This window comes from Rutidosis leptorrhynchoides, chromosome 6 (assembly GCF_046630445.1).
Source record: "Rutidosis leptorrhynchoides isolate AG116_Rl617_1_P2 chromosome 6, CSIRO_AGI_Rlap_v1, whole genome shotgun sequence".
Classification (NCBI taxonomy): Eukaryota; Viridiplantae; Streptophyta; class Magnoliopsida; order Asterales; family Asteraceae; genus Rutidosis; species Rutidosis leptorrhynchoides.
This window is the reverse complement of record NC_092338.1, coordinates 62,767,885-62,788,398: the sequence shown is the minus strand read 5'-3', so window position 1 is coordinate 62,788,398 and position 20,514 is coordinate 62,767,885. Positions and strand designations below refer to the sequence as shown.

Below are 20,514 nucleotides of genomic sequence, written 5' to 3'. Positions count from 1 at the left end.
AAATTCTATCCGTGTAACGCTACGCTATTATTAATCATTGTAAGTTATGTTCAACCTTTTTAAATTAATATCTCGTAGCTAAGTTATTATTATGCTTATTTAAATTGAAGTAATCGTGATGTTGGGATAAATATTAAGATTGGGTATTTGGGCTTTGTACCATAATTGGGGTTTGGACAAAAGAACGACACTTGTGGAAACTAGACTATGGACTATTAATGGGCTTTATATTTGTTTAATTGAATGATAGTTCGTTAATTTAATATAAAGATTTACAATTGGAAGTATCTATAAATAACCATATACACTCGATCGGACACGATGGGCGGGATATTTATAAGTACTAATAATCGTTCATTTAACCGGACACGGGAATGGATTAATAGTTAATGGACTTATTAAAATAGGGGTGAATTACATACAATAAAAATTGGTGTAATTATAGTTTAAGTCCCCAATTAGTTAGAATATTTGACTTCGGATATAAGGATAATTTGAAGAGGACACTCGCACTTTATATTTATGACTGATGGACTGTTATGGACAAAAACCAGATGGACATATTGAATAATCCAGGACAAAGGACAATTAACCCATGGTAATAAACTAAAATCAACACGTCAAACATCATGATTACGGAAGTTTAAATAAGCATAATTCCTTTATTTCATATTTCATCGCACTTTTATTTACTGTCATTTTATTTAATTGCACTTTTAATTATCGTACTTTTTTATCGCAATTTTATTTATTGTCATTTTATTTATCGCACTTTAATTATTGTCATTTACTTTACGCTTTAAATTAAGTTTTATATTTAATATTTTACATTAGGTTTTAACTGCGACTAAAGTTTTAAAATCTACAAACCGGTCATTAAAACGGTAAAAAACCCCTTTTGTAATAATAATATTACTTATTTATATATTTATATTTTTACAAATATAGCGTTAAACTTGGCTATCTCCCTTTGGAACGAACCGGACTTACTAAAAACTACACTACTGTACGATTAGGTACACTGCCTATAAGTGTTGTAGCAAGGTTTAGGTATATCCACTCTATAAATAAATAAATAACTTGTGTAAAACTGTATCGTATTTAATAGTATTTCCTTGTAAAAATTAATAGTATTTTATACTCCTTCGCTTTAGCATCAGATATACATAAAAAATGAGAATATTGAATTATGAAGCTCGAAACGATATACATAACGATTATCATTATAGCAATGTCTTACTTGAAATGTCCCGTTCTTATTGATTAAAAACGTTCCATATTAATTGATTTCGTTGCGAGGTTTTGACCTCTATATGAGACGTTTTTCAAAGACTGCATTCATTTTAAAATAAACCATAACCTTTATTTCATCAATAAAGGTTTAAAAAGCTTTACGTAGATTATCAAATAATGATAATCTAAAATATCCTGTTTACACACGACCATTACATAATGGTTTACAATACAAATATGTTACAACAAAATAAGTTTCTTGAATGCAGTTTTTACACAATATCATACAAGCATGGACTCCAAATCTCGTCCTTATTTAAGTATGCGACAGCGGAAGCTCTTAATAATCACCTGAGAATAAACATGCTTAAAACGTCAACAAAAATGTTGGTGAGTTATAGGTTTAACCTATATATATCAAATCGTAACAATAGACCACAAGATTTCATATTTCAATACACATCCCATACATAGAGATAAAAATCATTCATATGGTGAACACCTGGTAACCGACATTAACAAGATGCATATATAAGAATATCCCCATCATTCCGGGACACCCTTCGGATATGATATAAATTTCGAAGTACTAAAGCATTCGGTACTTTGGATGGGGTTTGTTAAGCCCAATAGATCTATCTTTAGGATTCGCGTCAATTAGGGTGTCTGTTCCCTAATTCTTAGATTACCAGACTTAATAAAAAGGGGCATATTCGATTTCGATAATTCAACCATAGAATGTAGTTTCACGTACTTGTGTCTATTTTGTAAATCATTTATAAAACCTGCATGTATTCTCATCCCAAAAATATTAGATTTTAAAAGTGGGACTATAACTCACTTTCACAGATTTTTACTTCGTCGGGAAGTAAGACTTGGTCACTGGTTGATTCATGAACCTATAACAATATATACATATATATCAAAGTATGTTCAAAATATATTTACAACACTTTTAATATATTTTGATGTTTTAAGTTTATTAAGTCAGCTGTCCTCGTTAGTAACCTACAACTAGTTGTCCACAGTTAGATGTACAGAAATAAATTGATAAATATTATCTTGAATCAATCCACGACCCAGTGTATACGTATCTCAGTATTGATCACAACTCAAACTATATATATTTTGGAATCAACCTCAACCCTGTATAGCTAACTCCAACATTCACATATAGAGTGTCTATGGTTGTTCCGAAATATATATAGATGTGTCGACATGATAGGTCGAAACATTGTATACGTGTCTATGGTATCTCAAGATTACATAATATACAATACAAGTTGATTAAGTTATGGTTGAAATAGATTTGTTACCAATTTTCACGTAGCTAAAATGAGAAAAATTATCCAATCTTGTTTTACCCATAACTTCTTCATTTTAAATCCGTTTTGAGTGAATCAAATTGCTATGGTTTCATATTGAACTCTATTTTATGAATCTAAACAGAAAAAGTATAGGTTTATAGTCGGAAAAATAAGTTAGAAGTCGTTTTTGTAAAGGTAGTCATTTCAATCGAAAGAACGACGTCTAGATGACCATTTTAGAAAACATACTTCCACTTTCAGTTTAACCATAATTTTTTGATATAGTTTCATGTTCATAATAAAAATCATTTTCTCAGAATAACAACTTTTAAATCAAATTTTATCATAGTTTTTAATTAACTAACCCAATACAGCCCGCGGTGTTACTACGACGGCGTAAATCCAGTTTTACGGTGTTTTTCGTGTTTCCAGGTTTTAAATCATTAAGTTAGCATATCATATAGATATAGAACATGTGTTTAGTTGATTTTAAAAGTCAAGTTAGAAGGATTAACTTTTGTTTGCGAACAAGTATAGAATTAACTAAACTATGTTCTAGTGATTACAAGTTTAAACCTTCGAATAAGATAGCTTTATATGTATGAATCGAATGATGTTATGAACATCATTACTACCTTAATTTCCTTGGATAAACCTACTGGAAAAGAGAAAAATGGATCTAGCTTCAATGGATCCTTGGATGGCTCGAAGTTCTTGAAGCAGAATCATGACACGAAAACAAGTTCAAGTAAGATCATCACTTGAAATAAGATTGTTATAGTTATAGAAATTGAACCAAAGTTTGAATATGATTATTACCTTGTATTAGAATGATAACCTACTGTAAGAAACAAAGATTTCTTGAGGTTGGATGATCACCTTACAAGATTGGAAGTGAGCTAGCAAACTTGAAAGTATTCTTGATTTTATGAAACTAGAACTTTTGGAATTTATGAAGAACACTTAGAACTTGAAGATAGAACTTGAGAGAGATCAATTAGATGAAGAAAATTGAAGAATGAAAGTGTTTGTAGGTGTTTTTGGTCGTTGGTGTATGGATTAGATATAAAGGATATGTAATTTTGTTTTCATGTAAATAAGTCATGAATGATTACTCATATTTTTGTAATTTTATAAGATATTTCATGCTAGTTGCCAAATGATGGTTCCCACATGTGTTAGGTGACTCACATGGGCTGCTAAGATCTGATCATTGGAGTGTATATACCAATAGTACATACATCTAAAAGCTGTGTATTGTACGAGTACGAATACGGGTGCATACGAGTAGAATTGTTGATGAAACTGAACGAGGATGTAATTGTAAGCATTTTTGTTAAGTAGAAGTATTTTGATAAGTGTATTGAAGTCTTTAAAAAGTGTATAAATACATATTAAAACACTACATGTATATACATTTTAACTGAGTCGTTAAGTCATCGTTAGTCGTTACATGTAAATGTTGTTTTGAAACCTTTAGGTTAACGATCTTGTTAAATGTTGTTAACCCAATGTTTATAATATCAAAAGAGATTTTAAATTATTATATTATCATGATATTATGATGTACGAATATCTCTTAATATGATATATATACATTAAATGTCGTTACAACGATAATCGTTACATATATGTCTCGTTTCAAAATCATTAAGTTAGTAGTCTTGTTTTTACATATGTAGTTCATTGTTAATATACTTAATGATATGTTTAATTATAATAATATAATGTTAACTATATATATAACCATATATATGTCATCATATAGTTTTTACAAATTTTAACGTTCGTGAATCACCGGTCAACTTGGGTGGTCAATTGTCTATATGAAACCTATTTCAATTAATCAAGTCTTAACAAGTTTGATTGCTTAACATGTTGGAAACATTTAATCATGTAAATATCAATCTCAATTAATATATATAAACATGGAAAAGTTCGGGTCACTACATTACTAAATACATATGTATGGTATTAAGATATTGATATACTATATTTAACATGATAAATTGATAATTAAGTATATCATTTAGTGTATTAACAATGAACTATGCAAGTAAGATGAGACTACTAACTTAAGGATTTCGAAACAATATATGTATGTAACGATTATCGTTGTAATAGTATTTTAACATATATATATGATGTTAAGATATATTTATACACCATGTTATTATGACAACATAACAATTTAACATCTTATTTAAGTATTATAACAATGGATTAGTTACATTTAACAAGATCGTTAACTTAAAGGTTTCAAAACAACACTTACATGTAACGACTAACGGTGACTTAACGACTCAGTTAAAATGTATATACATGTAGGTGCTGTTTGTTTTTTAAGATGTTTTATGTCTGCAGTCTGCGACCAGGTCTGCCAAAGAAGATGTGGTCCTGAAGTCTGCAAACTGAAATTAGAAGACTGTTTGTTTTTTTGTCTGCAAAAGTGAACCTGATTCTGAATTAACGTAATTTTAATGTTTTATCATTTTACTAAGAACTAATATAAATAAAAAACAGTACTTAATCTAGGATTTAAAGTACACTACAAATTACAAGAAGTTCAAACAACTATCATCTAATAATTTAAATAGCAAGGGTAAAACATTCATCTCCTAGTTTGCATAAGTTGTTCAGCAATTTGATCTCGCAAATTAATCATATATTGACGATCCGCTCTAGTTCCATGTGGTTGAACATCATCATCATCATCATCATCCACCTCTTCATTCCCATTATGTTGTACATGATCATTATCAAGTTGCACGTTTGGTTGGTCATATTTTGCGAATAGCTCGTCACTTAAACCCTCTTTTCTTATAAAATTATGAAGAGCAAAACATGCAATTGTAACATTTCTTTGGGTAACTAAGTCGAAAGGAGCCATTTTAGTTAATATCGCAAAGCGTGCTTTTAAAACACCAAAAGAACGTTCAATAACATTTCTTAGTTTCGCATGTCCATGGTTGAATTTTTCTTTGTTGTTTAACGCACGCCTTTGACGAAAATCTCCAAGCCAATACCTTACGTTACGATATGGTGCCATAAATCCACGAGTGTGTGTATACGCAGCATCACAAAGGTAATATTTATCTAAAATATAATAAATAATTAACATTTATATTTATATAAATTATAGTTATCGACATTTGAATAGGTGAATGTACCTGGCGGAGGAAGAGGAAATGGTGCATCTTGATTTGTTAAAGCTTCAAATAATACTCGGGAATCATGTGCTACTCCTTCCCATCCGGCAACAATAAACGTAAATATCATGTTGAAATCACATATTGCTAAAACATTTTGATAACAATCTCCTTTTCCTCTTCCTCAATACAAATGTTGCATTTGAGCTGGAACACGAGCATGAATCAAAGTCCCATCAAGTGCACCAACCGCTCCCTATAAAAATTATATTAGTGAATAATAAAAAATATATTAATCAAAAGAAAATTTTGATCTCGTTTTACCTTAAAAACTCGACGTAACCTCCTGTGGTATCCCGGAACATTTGGATTGGGATCAAAAGATGTTGGTATTATAGTATCTTTTGCGAAATCCAACATTGTAGCCAATACTTCATGAAAATACTTATGAATTGTTTGCTTTGAGTGTTGAAATAAACGTTTGACGAGTACATAACGTTGATTGTGACCTAACATCATTAAAAACATAGCAATTTTCTCTTCAACTGATAGATGCTTGCTATCCTTTAACCATCCCTTTACTCTAAAATGAGTGCAAAGTCGAACATACGAATCTCGTGACATACGTAGCAACTCAACGCATTGTGTATCCAATAATTGTAACGTAAATAGTCCCCCCGTCATGATAGAACCTAGATCTCTTTTTCTTTTTCTTGACCAATAGTAACGTATATATAAATATATAAATATGATTAACAAAAGTTTATGATTGTAATCCATAATACACCTATAATAAAATAACAACCAAACATCCATAGTAAGTACTAATCAAAGAAATGGACTGTAACATAATAAATAAAAATTAAGACATGGACTGTAACATAACAAAAGATCATAATATTTCAAAATAACTAGTTTCCAAATTATGGAATGTAGCATAGCATTCATCATAGCATTTCAAAATACAAGTAGTAACCAAAAGTTCATAATACTAGTTAAACAAAAGTCACAAACATGGACTGTATGTCATCAGCTTGCTCCTAGTTCATAATTCATAATACTAGTTTCATAATCTAGTTAAACAAAAGTCACAAATTGTTCCAGAAGGTGTGTAACACATAACATTACTACTTAAACATCCCTAGTGTCACCCCGGTCAACTTAATCCACCCTTTTAACACCTCGGGATCTGCTGGCAGCGTCATCCATGCCTCTCTCATTTGTGTTGATTGCCCAAAAATATTAAAAGCGGCCAAAAATATAGGATCGGTAGGTTCTAACCCAACTAACTTTAGCCTCTCATAGCATTCATCTATTGATGGCCCTTGCTTACTTTTAACCATATGTCTAAGTGCATTTTGCATATCCATTGTTAAGTCATCAAGACTAATAGATGTTTTAGCCTTTTTCTTAGGCCTGCCTCTGTCCGAAGCGCTCGGCTCTTCTTCAGGTGTAGGAATCTCATCCCGAGCATGAGAACTTTGTTGTTGGGAGTCTCCAACATCATCACCTAAATCGATAAAAGGGTCATCTTCAATTTGAAGTGTTAAGACCCCTTGATTAATAGAAGAGGAAGAGGCCCGAGAAGCTTGGGTAGATGCCCATTTATTGTTACCGGTAGCACTAGCACCATCAAACAAAGCAATACATAAGTCATGATGAGGTAATGGGTAATTTTTCAAAGAAGCTGCCTTTGGATGACCCTGCGACCAAATTAATAAAGGGTGCTATAAATATTGTGTAGTCGTCATAAGTATGTGATAAATGGTAAAAGTTTATAAAAATGAACACACCTTCTTAAATGCATCCCACTCTTCATTCGACATCGTGAATATGTTTGTTTGAGGATTATAGATATTCCCGGTCTTGTTTCTCAAATACACCCATCCGGTGTATTTGGCTTTGAGGTTATCATAACCATTTCTAATTTGCTTTTGAGACAATACCAAATTAAACCTATCCTTAAAGGTTTCGGCTAATTTAGCCCAAGACTCCTTTTGTAAACTACCTCCCCTTCTTCCTACCCTAGCAATTTCTTCAAGTGATACCTCTAATAAGCATTTAAGTACTTCATTCGACCAATGATTTCGACCTTCATCCATTTTCAACTAAGAAACAAATAATATAATCACTATACATGTATAATATACATATAGGTGTACAAATCTGACTTGTTTTTAGTATGTATCACAAATGAATTTAATACATAAAACACACAAAGAATATACAAATTAATAGATGCTGCTGTAAAAATTTCTCAACAAAGAAATTATATTTGTAACTCATAAAATTAGTAGAATAGGAAGTTAAACTATGAATTTAAAAGGATGTAAAAAATGGCGATGGTGTACTGTGACTACATCATTGTGTTTTAACATCCCAAAATTAAGCAATATTTCATATAGAGAATGTTGATTATTCAACAATTACCTCTAGAAATTGAAAGAGAATATAGATCTATTAAGAAATCAGCATATATCTATAAAAAAAAATTGGGCAAAAGAAAGATACCAGTAGCTGTTGAGAACGAACGTGACGCAGGAGACGAAATTGATGCCGGTGATGAAGTCGGAGGCGATGTGGGTGACGAAGGTGATGGAGCTGGTGGTTGGAAAAAAAAGATGGGTAGCTGATAATGAAAGGATGGAGGTGTGATTGTGAAAGAGATATTAGGTTAAAAAGAGCTTTTAAGTTTAGAAGCAATTTTCTAGGTCTGCAACTTAGAAGACATATGCAGCTCTTTTTTTGTCTTATATCTTCCAAAAAACAAACGGTCTGCAAACTAAAACGTCTGCCCGCCCGCAGACATAATACATAATAAGGTCTTCAAAGCAAAAAACAAACGACACCGTAGTGTATTAATATGTATTAGTAAACTTTTGAAAGACTTCAAGACACATATCAAAGTACTTCTACTTAGCAAAAATGCTCACAATTACATTCTCATTTATTTTCATCAACAATTCTACTCGTATGTACCCGTATTCGTACTCGTACAATACACAACTTCTAGATGCATTTACTATTGGTATATACACCTTTAATCATTCATTCTTAGCAGCCGTCTTAGAGTCAAAAACATGTGGAACCATTATTTAACAACTTGTATGACTAATGAGCTAAAAACAAACTTAAGGATCTTTTTTTTTTCTTTATAACAAGTAATTCCGTTTTTATGATTTCACCCCATTTTTCCATTCCATTTTCTCATACTTACACTCCAACTCAAAATACTCCTAACATTATACTTGATCATCTCCAAGCATTTTCACCATCTTTTAGCTTCAATTACAAGCTTTAATCATCTTAAAAACAACCATTCAAGAACACTTCAAGAAATCTTTCAAACTTGCTTGCTTACTTCCAATCTTGCAAATTCATTTCAAGTGATCATCTAATCTCAAGAAATCTTTCTTATTTACAGTAAGATATCTTTCTAATTCAAGGTAATACTCATATTCAAACTTTGATTCAATTTCTATAACTATAACAATCTTATTTCGAGTGGAAATCTTACTTGAACTTGTTTTCGTGTCATAATTCTACTTCAAGAACTTTCAAGCCATCCAAGGATCCTTTGAAGCTAAATCTATTTTTCTCTTTTCCAGTAGGTTTATCCACAAAATTTGAGGTAGTAATGATGTTCATAATATCATTCGATTCATACATATAAAGCTATCTTATTCGAAGATTTAAACTTGTAATCACTAGAACATAGTTTAGTTAATTCTAAACTTGTTCGCAAACAAAGTTAATCCTTATAACTTGACTTTTAAAATCAACTAAACACATGTTCTATATCTATATTATATGCTAACTTAATGATTTAAAACCTGGAAACACGAAGAACACCGTAAAACCGGACATACGCCGTCGTAGTGAAACCGGGGGCTGTTTTGGGTTAGAAAAATAAAAACTATCTTAATCTTTGAATTGGAAGTTTGTTTTCTGGAAAAATGATATTACATATGAACATGATACTATATCAATAAATCATGGTTAAACACAAAGTGGAAGTATGTTTTTCAAAATGGTCATCAAGATGTCGTTCTTTCGACGAAAATGACTACCTCTTTAAAAAATGACTTGTAACCTGTATTTCCGACTATAAACTTATACTTTTTTTGTTTAGTTTCATAAATTTCAGTTCATTATGAAACCATAGCAACTTGAATCACTCAAAACGGATTTAAAACGAAGAAATGACGGGTAAAACAAAATTGGATAAATTTACTAGTTTTAGCTACGAAAATTTTGTAACAAATCTAGACTAAACATATCCTAACTAATTTATATTGTATTATACATATTATGAAATCTTGAGATACCATAGACACGTATGCAATGTTTTGACATATCATATCGACCCATATATATATATATATTTCGGAACAACCATAGACACTCTATATGCAATAATGTTTGAGTTAGCTATACAGGGTTGAGGTTGATTCCAAAATAATATATATACTTTGAGTTGTGATCTAGCCTGAGACTTGTATACACTGGGTCGTGAATTGATTCGAGATAATATATATTGATTGATTTCAGCACATCTAACTGTGGACAACTAGTTGTAGGTTACTAACGAGGACTGCTAACTTAACAAACTTAAATCATAAAAACGTAATAAAAAAATGTTGTGAATATATTTAAATCATACTTCGATATATATATATACATATTTGTTATAGGTTCGTGAATAGACCAGTGGCCAAGTCTTATTTCCAACAAAGGAAAAATCTGTGAAAGTGAGTTATAGTCCCACTTTTAAAATCTATTATTTTTGGGATGATAATACATGCAGTTTTATAAATGTTTTACAAAATAGACACAAGTGATCAAAATTACATTCTATGTTGAATTATCGAACCGAATATGCCCCTTTTTAGCTTGGTAGTCTAAGAATTGGTGTTTATTATAATTGCCACCAATTGACACAAATCCTAAAGATAGATCTATTTGGCCCAACAAGCCTCATTCGAGTTACGGATGCTTTAGTACTTCGATTTATCATGTCCGATGAGAGTTCCGGAATGATGGGGATATTCTATATGCATCCTGTTAAGGTCGGTTACCAGGTGTTCATCATATGAATGATTTTTATGCAGATTGCATGTTGTTTATGAGAAATGGAAATATGAAATCTTGTGGTCTATTATTACGATTTGATAAATATATATGTTAAACCTATAACTCACCAACATTTTTGTTGACGTTTAAAGCATGTTTATTCTCAGGTGATTATTAAGAGCTTCCGCCGTTGCATGCTAATTTATGGACAAGAGTTGGAGTCAGCATACTTGTATTATATTGTTTAAAAACTGCATTCGAAGACTTAAATTGATGTGTAATATTATTGTAAACCATTATGTAATAATCGTGTGAAAACGCTATATTTTAGATTATCATTATTTGATAATCGTCGTAATATTTTTAAACCTTTATCGATAAAATAAAGGCTATGGTTTGTTTTAAAATCGAATGCAGTCTTTGAAAAACGTCTCATATAGAGGTCAAAACCTCGCAACGAAATCAATTAATATGGAACGTTTATAAATCGATATGAACGGGACATTTCATTCGGTCCCTATGTCATCCCTTGGAAAGTTGGTTTGGCAAGCGGTCGAATGGATAAGCGCGTATCATATTTGGAAGAATAGAAATAGCAAAGTTTTTCGCGGTTCGAGTTGGAGTATTCCCTTTGCATTGAACGAAATACAAATTAGATCCTTCGAGTGGATTTCTCATCGTTTAAAAAAGAAATGTAAATTAGATTGCCTCTCATGGATCAATGATCCGAGTGTATATCTTAGAATAGTATAGTCATTCTTGTAAAGTCGTGTTAGTTTGCCTTCTTGCAAACTTAGCTTGTTAGTGAGGGCTTCCCTCAAACTCTTGTATATGTTGTGATTGATCAATGATATTTTGCTTGCCTTTAAAAAAAAAAAACATAATTATTACTTCATTTTTGGATATAGTTTCATGTTCATAATAAAAATCATTTTCTCAGAATAACAACTTTTAAATCAAATTTTATCATAGTTTTTAATTAACTAACCCAATACAGCCCGCGGTGTTACTACGACGGCGTAAATCCGGTTTTACGGTGTTTTTCGTGTTTCCAGGTTTTAAATCATTAAGTTAGCATATCATATAGATATAGAACATGTGTTTAGTTGATTTTAAAAGTCAAGTTAGAAGGATTAACTTTTGTTTGCGAACAAGTATAGAATTAACTAAACTATGTTCTAGTGATTACAAGTTTAAACCTTCGAATAAGATAGCTTTATATGTATGAATCGAATGATGTTATGAACATCATTACTACCTTAATTTCCTTGGATAAACCTACTGGAAAAAAGAAAAATGGATCTAGCTTCAATGGATCCTTGGATGGCTCGAAGTTCTTGAAGCAGAATCATGACACGAAAACAAGTTCAAGTAAGATCATCACTTGAAATAAGATTGTTATAGTTATAGAAATTGAACCAAAGTTTGAATATGATTATTACCTTGTATTAGAATGATAACCTACTGTAAGAAACAAAGATTTCTTGAGGTTGGATGATCACCTTACAAGATTGGAAGTGAGCTAGCAAACTTGAAAGTATTCTTGATTTTATGAAACTAGAACTTTTGGAATTTATGAAGAACACTTAGAACTTGAAGATAGAACTTGAGAGAGATCAATTAGATGAAGAAAATTGAAGAATGAAAGTGTTTGTAGGTGTTTTTGGTCGTTGGTGTATGGATTAGATATAAAGGATATGTAATTTTATTTTCATGTAAATAAGTCATGAATGATTACTCATATTTTTGTAATTTTATAAGATATTTCATGCTAGTTGCCAAATGATGGTTCCCACATGTGTTAGGTGACTCACATGGGCTGCTAAGATCTGATCATTGGAGTGTATATACCAATAGTACATACATCTAAAAGCTGTGTATTGTACGAGTACGAATACGGGTGCATACGAGTAGAATTGTTGATGAAACTGAACGAGGATGTAATTGTAAGCATTTTTGTTAAGTAGAAGTATTTTGATAAGTGTATTGAAGTCTTTCAAAAGTGTATAAATACATATTAAAACACTACATGTATATACATTTTAACTGAGTCGTTAAGTCATCGTTAGTCGTTACATGTAAATGTTGTTTTGAAACCTTTAGGTTAACGATCTTGTTAAATGTTGTTAACCCAATGTTTATAATATTAAAAGAGATTTTAAATTATTATATTATCATGATATTATGATGTACGAATATCTCTTAATATGATATATATACATTAAATGTCGTTACAACGATAATCGTTACATATATGTCTCGTTTCAAAATCATTAAGTTAGTAGTCTTGTTTTTACATATGTAGTTCATTGTTAATATACTTAATGATATGTTTAATTATAATAATATAATGTTAACTATATATATAACCATATATATGTCATCATATAGTTTTTACAAATTTTAACGTTCGTGAATCACCGGTCAACTTGGGTGGTCAATTGTCTATATGAAACCTATTTCAATTAATCAAGTCTTAACAAGTTTGATTGCTTAACATGTTGGAAACATTTAATCATGTAAATATCAATCTCAATTAATATATATAAACATGGAAAAGTTCGGGTCACTACATTACTAAATACATATGTATGGTATTAAGATATTGATATACTATATTTAACATGATAAATTGATAATTAAGTATATCATTTAGTGTATTAACAATGAACTATGCAAGTAAGATGAGACTACTAACTTAAGGATTTCGAAACAATATATGTATGTAACGATTATCGTTGTAATAGTATTTTAACATATATATATGATGTTAAGATATATTTATACACCATGTTATTATGACAACATAACAATTTAACATCTTATTTAAGTATTATAACAATGGATTAGTTACATTTAACAAGATCGTTAACTTAAAGGTTTCAAAACAACACTTACATGTAACGACTAACGGTGACTTAACGACTCAGTTAAAATGTATATACATGTAGTGTATTAATATGTATTAGTAAACTTTTGAAAGACTTCAAGACACATATCAAAGTACTTCTACTTAGCAAAAATGCTCACAATTACATTCTCATTTATTTTCATCAACAATTCTACTCGTATGTACCCGTATTCGTACTCGTACAATACACAACTTCTAGATGCATTTACTATTGGTATATACACCTTTAATCATTCATTCTTAGCAGCCGTCTTAGAGTTAAAAACATGTGGAACCATTATTTAACAACTTGTATGACTAATGAGCTAAAAACAAACTTAAGGATCTTTTTTTTTTCTTTATAACAAGTAATTCCGTTTTTATGATTTCACCCCATTTTTCCATTCCATTTTCTCATACTTACACTCCAACTCAAAATACTCCTAACATTATACTTGATCATCTTCAAGCATTTTCACCATCTTTTAGCTTCAATTACAAGCTTTAATCATCTTAAAAACAACCATTCAAGAACACTTCAAGAAATCTTTCAAACTTGCTTGCTTACTTCCAATCTTGCAAATTCATTTCAAGTGATCATCTAATCTCAAGAAATCTTTCTTATTTACAGTAAGATATCTTTCTAATTCAAGGTAATACTCATATTCAAACGTTGATTCAATTTCTATAACTATAACAATCTTATTTCGAGTGGAAATCTTACTTGAACTTGTTTTCGTGTCATAATTCTACTTCAAGAACTTTCAAGCCATCCAAGGATCCTTTGAAGCTAAATCTATTTTTCTCTTTTCCAGTAGGTTTATCCACAAAACTTGAGGTAGTAATGATGTTCATAATATCATTCGATTCATACATATAAAGCTATCTTATTCGAAGATTTAAACTTGTAATCACTAGAACATAGTTTAGTTAATTCTAAACTTGTTCGCAAACAAAGTTAATCCTTATAACTTGACTTTTAAAATCAACTAAACACATGTTCTATATCTATATTATATGCTAACTTAATGATTTAAAACCTGGAAACACGAAGAACACCGTAAAACCGGACATACGCCGTCGTAGTGAAACCGGGGGCTGTTTTGGGTTAGAAAAATAAAAACTATCTTAATCTTTGAATTGGAATTTTGTTTTCTGGAAAAATGATATTACATATGAACATGATACTATATCAATAAATCATGGTTAAACACAAAGTGGAAGTATGTTTTTCAAAATGGTCATCAAGATGTCGTTCTTTCGACGAAAATGACTACCTCTTTAAAAAATGACTTGTAACCTGTATTTCCGACTATAAACTTATACTTTTTCTGTTTAGTTTCATAAATTTCAGTTCATTATGAAACCATAGCAACTTGAATCACTCAAAACGGATTTGAAACGAAGAAATGACGGGTAAAACAAAATTGGATAAATTTACTAGTTTTAGCTACGAAAATTTTGTAACAAATCTAGACTAAACATATCCTAACTAATTTATATTGTATTATACATATTATGAAATCTTGAGATACCATAGATACGTATGCAATGTTTTGACATATCATATCGACCCATCTATATATATATATTTCGGAACAACCATAGACACTCTATATGCAATAATGTTTGAGTTAGCTATACAGGGTTGAGGTTGATTCCAAAATAATATATATACTTTGAGTTGTGATCTAGCCTGAGACTTGTATACACTGGGTCGTGAATTGATTCGAGATAATATATATTGATTGATTTCAGCACATCTAACTGTGGACAACTAGTTGTAGGTTACTAACGAGGACTGCTAACTTAACAAACTTAAATCATAAAAACGTAATAAAAAATGTTGTGAATATATTTAAATCATACTTCGATATATATATATATATATATATATATACATATTTGTTATAGGTTCGTGAATAGACCAGTGGCCAAGTCTTATTTCCAACAAAGGAAAAATCTGTGAAAGTGAGTTATAGTCCCACTTTTAAAATCTATTATTTTTGGGATGATAATACATGCAGTTTTATAAATGTTTTACAAAATAGACACAAGTGATCAAAATTACATTCTATGTTGAATTATCGAACCGAATATGCCCCTTTTTAGCTTGGTAGTCTAAGAATTGGTGTTTATTATAATTGCCACCAATTGACGCAAATCCTAAAGATAGATCTATTTGGCCCAACAAGCCTCATTCGAGTTACGGATGCTTTAGTACTTCGATTTATCATGTCCGATGAGAGTTCCGGAATGATGGGGATATTCTATATGCATCCTGTTAAGGTCGGTTACCAGGTGTTCATCATATGAATGATTTTTATGCAGATTGCATGTTGTTTATGAGAAATGGAAATATGAAATCTTGTGGTCTATTATTACGATTTGATAAATATATATGTTAAACCTATAACTCACCAACATTTTTGTTGACGTTTAAAGCATGTTTATTCTCAGGTGATTATTAAGAGCTTCCGCCGTTGCATGCTAATTTATGGACAAGAGTTGGAGTCAGCATACTTGTATTATATTGTTTAAAAACTGCATTCGAAGACTTAAATTGATGTGTAATATTATTGTAAACCATTATGTAATAATCGTGTGAAAACGCTATATTTTAGATTATCATTATTTGATAATCGTCGTAATATTTTTAAACCTTTATCGATAAAATAAAGGCTATGGTTTGTTTTAAAATCGAACGCAGTCTTTGAAAAACGTCTCATATAGAGGTCAAAACCTCGCAACGAAATCAATTAATATGGAACGTTTATAAATCGATATGAACGGGACATTTCATTCGGTCCCTATGTCATCCCTTGGAAAGTTGGTTTGGCAAGCGGTCGAATGGATAAGCGCGTATCATATTTGGAAGAATAGAAATAGCAAAGTTTTTCGCGGTTCGAGTTGGAGTATTCCCTTTGCATTGAACGAAATACAAATTAGATCCTTCGAGTGGATTTCTCATCGTTTAAAAAAGAAATGTAAATTAGATTGCCTCTCATGGATCAATGATCCGAGTGTATATCTTAGAATAGTATAGTCATTCTTGTAAAGTCGTGTTAGTTTGCCTTCTTGCAAACTTAGCTTGTTAGTGAGGGCTTCCCTCAAACTCTTGTATATGTTGTGATTGATCAATGATATTTTGCTTGCCTTTAAAAAAAAAAAAAAAAAACATAATTATTACTTCAATTGCTTAGTTCTTTTTTTCTATTAGAAAAAAAAAAAAAAAAAAAAAAAACCTTCAAACTATTATCAAAACATTCAATTGGTTTTGTTATCACCAACTACATAAAATGTTGGTATAATTGAATAGCACATTTTACTATAAAACATGGTATAAATACAAATACATTTTATAAATTAAGCACAAAACAAAAAACGGAAATAAACCACAAATCAATTATTCAATTATATACCACAAAACGGGGTATAAATTCAAAGACATATAAATTAGATAACACATAACGAAAAAACGGAAAGAAACCACAAATCAATTACAATGATCAAAATCAATTTCAAGTTAGACGATTAATGTAAAAGGAATCAAGCCATTTATAGAAGCTATCACAATTGAAATTAAAATGAGATTATGAACTTATGGGCATAGACTAACGGTTTCCCCCATGTACTTTGAGTCATGGGATAAGGAGATGTCATGAGTTTGATCCTTAGAGATGACACGATTTTTTAAACAATTTGAACACCATTAATGGTGGTATATATTGACCATATAGGGAGATTTTACCGGATTCGTTCACGGTCCTCTAACCGGAACACTGTCTGAATGGATGTGTTCCCGGATACCGTCGATCGGGTTCGAGTTTTTATTGGTGGTATATATTGACCCTATAGGGAGATTTTACCGGATTCGTTCACGGTCCTCCAACCGGAACACTGTCCGAATGGATGTGTTTCCGGATACCGTCGATCGGGTTCGGGTTTTCGCTCGAACGTGTATGTTACATGCAAATGATGAGGGTCGTTGAAATAAATGATCTACTGCTGCCAAAACATCGTCGTTCAAAAAATTAATGAGATTAGGGTGAAGGCGTAATGAGATGGTAACATGTACATAGGAGTCTTAATTTTTTTTAATTTGTCAAAATTATGTCCTATTTGTGATTTATCATACATGATTATATGGTTCTAGTGTTACTCATATTCACTTTGCCCAAATATAGAAATGTAAAGTTAGAATATACTCCCAGCTATAAAAGAAAAGAATTTGTTTCATTTATCGAGAAAGTGTAGCTTTATAAGAATGAGGAAATATTATCTTTTTCAAAGTTTAATAAGACCCAAATGGGCCTCTCTCTCATCGATGATAACAAGTTGCCATGTTCATACTATCTCGTTGATTTACAAAATTGACCTTCTATCCTCAAATAAGGAAATCGGTGAGCCAAGCGATAATCAAGGGCGTGGAGGTCGAGGTCGATAAAGTAATTGTTTCGCACCTACAATATGTCGACGATACCCTTGTTACTGGAAAATGGTGCAAAAGAAACGCACGCAACATTATGAAACTCCTAAAGTATTTCGAATTGATTTCCAGGTTAAAAGTCAACTTCTCGAAGAGCAAATTATACGGGTTGGGTGTTCCTAACTCATCGATTGAGGAATTGGCATCTCAACTAAATTGTAGCGTTGGTTCTTTCCCGTTTACTTATCTTGATCTTCCAATCGGTTGCAAAATGAATAAGCTCAAAGATTGGGATGTGGTAATTGATAAAATTAAATCGAAACTATCGGACTGGAAAGCGAAGACCATGTCAGTTGGTGGACGTCTCACTCTCGTTAAATCGGTGCTTAGTAGTATCCCATTGTACACATTCTCCCTCTTCCGCACTCCTTCATGTGCCATTAACCTACTCGAAGGTTTGAGACGTATCTTTTTTGGGGCGGGTCGTGTGACAATAAAAAAATGTCATGGGTAAAATGGGAGTCCATACTTTGTTCTTATGACTTGGGTGGGTTGGGTATTGGTTCTTTAAAAGCAAAAAATGTAGCCCTTTTAGGGAAATGGTGGTGGCGTTTCCGTTCGGAAGTCAATTCCTTTTGGGTAAAGATCATTATGAGCATCTACGGGCGGGACGAAGGTTTAGGCCAACTTAACCCTAACCAAATTGCGCAAGGGGCACGTTTTGGAACGGGGTTATTAATACTAACCGTGATCTTTTGAAAGTGGATATAGATTTTTGCAACTCCTTTGTCAAAAGCGTAAGTGACGGTGAAGAAACATTGTTTTGGAAGGATACTTGGATTGGTAATCAACCACTTCGCGTTAAATTTGGAAGATTATTTAGATTGGATCGTAATTGTAATGCTCTGGTCAAAGATAGATTAGTGAAGCAAGGGGTCTCGTGGGTTCTAAACTGGGATTGGATTCGTTCTCCAACGGGTAGAACAGAATCCGAATTGCACTCAATCACCGGTCTCCTAGCTGACTTCAAGTACGAAAACAACGCAAAAGATTCATGGGCATGGTCACTACACTCCTCAGGCAGATTTCACTCAAGTTTCCTGGCCGATCTACTCAACGAGAAGCTCCTGGTTGTTCACGCACATCACGATAAAACAGCCCGCAACAATCTCTTGCCTCAAAAAATAGGTATCTTCGTATGGCGGGCTTTAAAAAATTGGCTTCCGGTACGTTCCGAACTAGACAGACGTGGTATCGACCTTGACTCCGTTAGATGTCCGGTTTGCAATGACGACATTGAGGACATCAACCACTCTTTGCTATCGTGTTCATTTGCAAATGATATATGGGGAATAGTCTTCCGTTGGTTAAAATTAAACTTCCCGAACTCATTCACGCTACAAGACATCCTACGAGAACAAGTCCATAATTCCCCTGCGTCCGCAAGAAAATATATCCAAGCTTGTTTATGGGTAAGCGCATATGTAATTTGGCAAAACCGAAATCGCAAATTATTCCGTAAAGCATCCCTCACGGTCCCGCTAGCATTTCAGGAGATACAAACCCGAAGCTTCGAATGGATTTCGAACTGTTCAAAGAAACAGAAATTCGATTGGTTACGATGGATAGCCAACTCAAGAAATTATGATGATCATGGCTAACTTTTACTTTAAACACCCGTTTTCCTGCATCTTTTTGTAATTTGTTCAGATTTCTTGGCCATACTATTCTCATGTATGGGTCGGTACCGTAATCCTTCTTGTTTCTAATATATAATTGTTTGGCCTTTCAAAAAAAAAAAATAATAATAATAATAATAATAAGGAATATGGTTTCTGGTTTTTGATGGTCACATTTTATGTTTAACTTCATATTTCTCAAACAAGAATTAAAAACCCCACGATTTTTTATTGTTAAAAAGATTGTACAATTAAGAACTAGTTATATGACTCGAGTAGATTACGAAGAGATGTAGTAGAAGACTATCAATTGGCACATGAAAATAACACATTTTAAAATGTTGTATAGTCTTCGACTTGTATCTCTTCGACTTGCTAATAGTTACTCCGTATTTACTAACATGAAAATAACACATTTTAAATTGTACAATTAGTTTATGAACGTGCACGACAACACTTAGTGATTTCGTTAGCAAAATTCATATATAAATAAAAAGTTTTAAGTAGCAAATAATATTTGAAAAACTGTGACAACCTTGCATGAATAAACTTGAGGGCAAATTTGACATTTTAGGTAGTATTGAAAGAAAAGAAGAAAATGATAAGTATCAATCAAGTAATGCACTTGCAGTACATAAGATGTAGATATCATCACCATCGCACCCTTCGTTATTATCTATTTTTCATCATCATCTTCAACATTTACAACATCATTCTTCATTCATATTCATATTTATATTTTTTTCCATCCTTA

At 31.7% G+C, this 20,514-nt stretch overlaps 2 protein-coding genes across 2 annotated transcripts; both read right to left on the bottom strand.

The window, feature by feature from the left end:
• Nucleotides 1-5,151: 5,151 nt before the first annotated feature.
• Nucleotides 5,152-5,819, bottom strand: LOC139853690 (uncharacterized). The gene is made up of 2 exons (XM_071843059.1): nt 5,711-5,819; nt 5,152-5,636 (listed from the first exon to the last, which is right to left on the bottom strand). The coding sequence occupies exons 1-2, from the start codon at nt 5,817-5,819 to the stop codon at nt 5,152-5,154; spliced, it is 594 nt and encodes a 197-aa protein (XP_071699160.1).
• Nucleotides 5,820-5,873: 54 nt separating this feature from the next.
• Nucleotides 5,874-6,373, bottom strand: LOC139853689 (uncharacterized). Its single transcript, XM_071843058.1, has 2 exons — nt 6,014-6,373; nt 5,874-5,945 (listed from the first exon to the last, which is right to left on the bottom strand). Exons 1-2 carry the CDS (start codon nt 6,371-6,373, stop codon nt 5,874-5,876), a joined length of 432 nt encoding a protein of 143 aa, XP_071699159.1.
• Between the last annotated feature and the right edge of the window lie 14,141 nt (nt 6,374-20,514).

Bases quoted from the DNA above. Each gene is read 5' to 3' on its own strand.
- LOC139853690 (XM_071843059.1), bottom strand. From the start codon at position 5,819: ATGATATTTACGTTTATTGTTGCCGGATGGGAAGGAGTAGCACATGAT. The intron at 5,637-5,710 runs GTACATTCACCT...ATTATATTTTAG, and splicing joins ATTTCCTCTTCCTCCGCCAG to ATAAATATTACCTTTGTGAT.
- LOC139853689 (XM_071843058.1), bottom strand. From the start codon at position 6,373: ATGACGGGGGGACTATTTACGTTACAATTATTGGATACACAATGCGTT. The intron at 5,946-6,013 runs GTAAAACGAGAT...TAATTTTTATAG, and splicing joins GGTTACGTCGAGTTTTTAAG to GGAGCGGTTGGTGCACTTGA.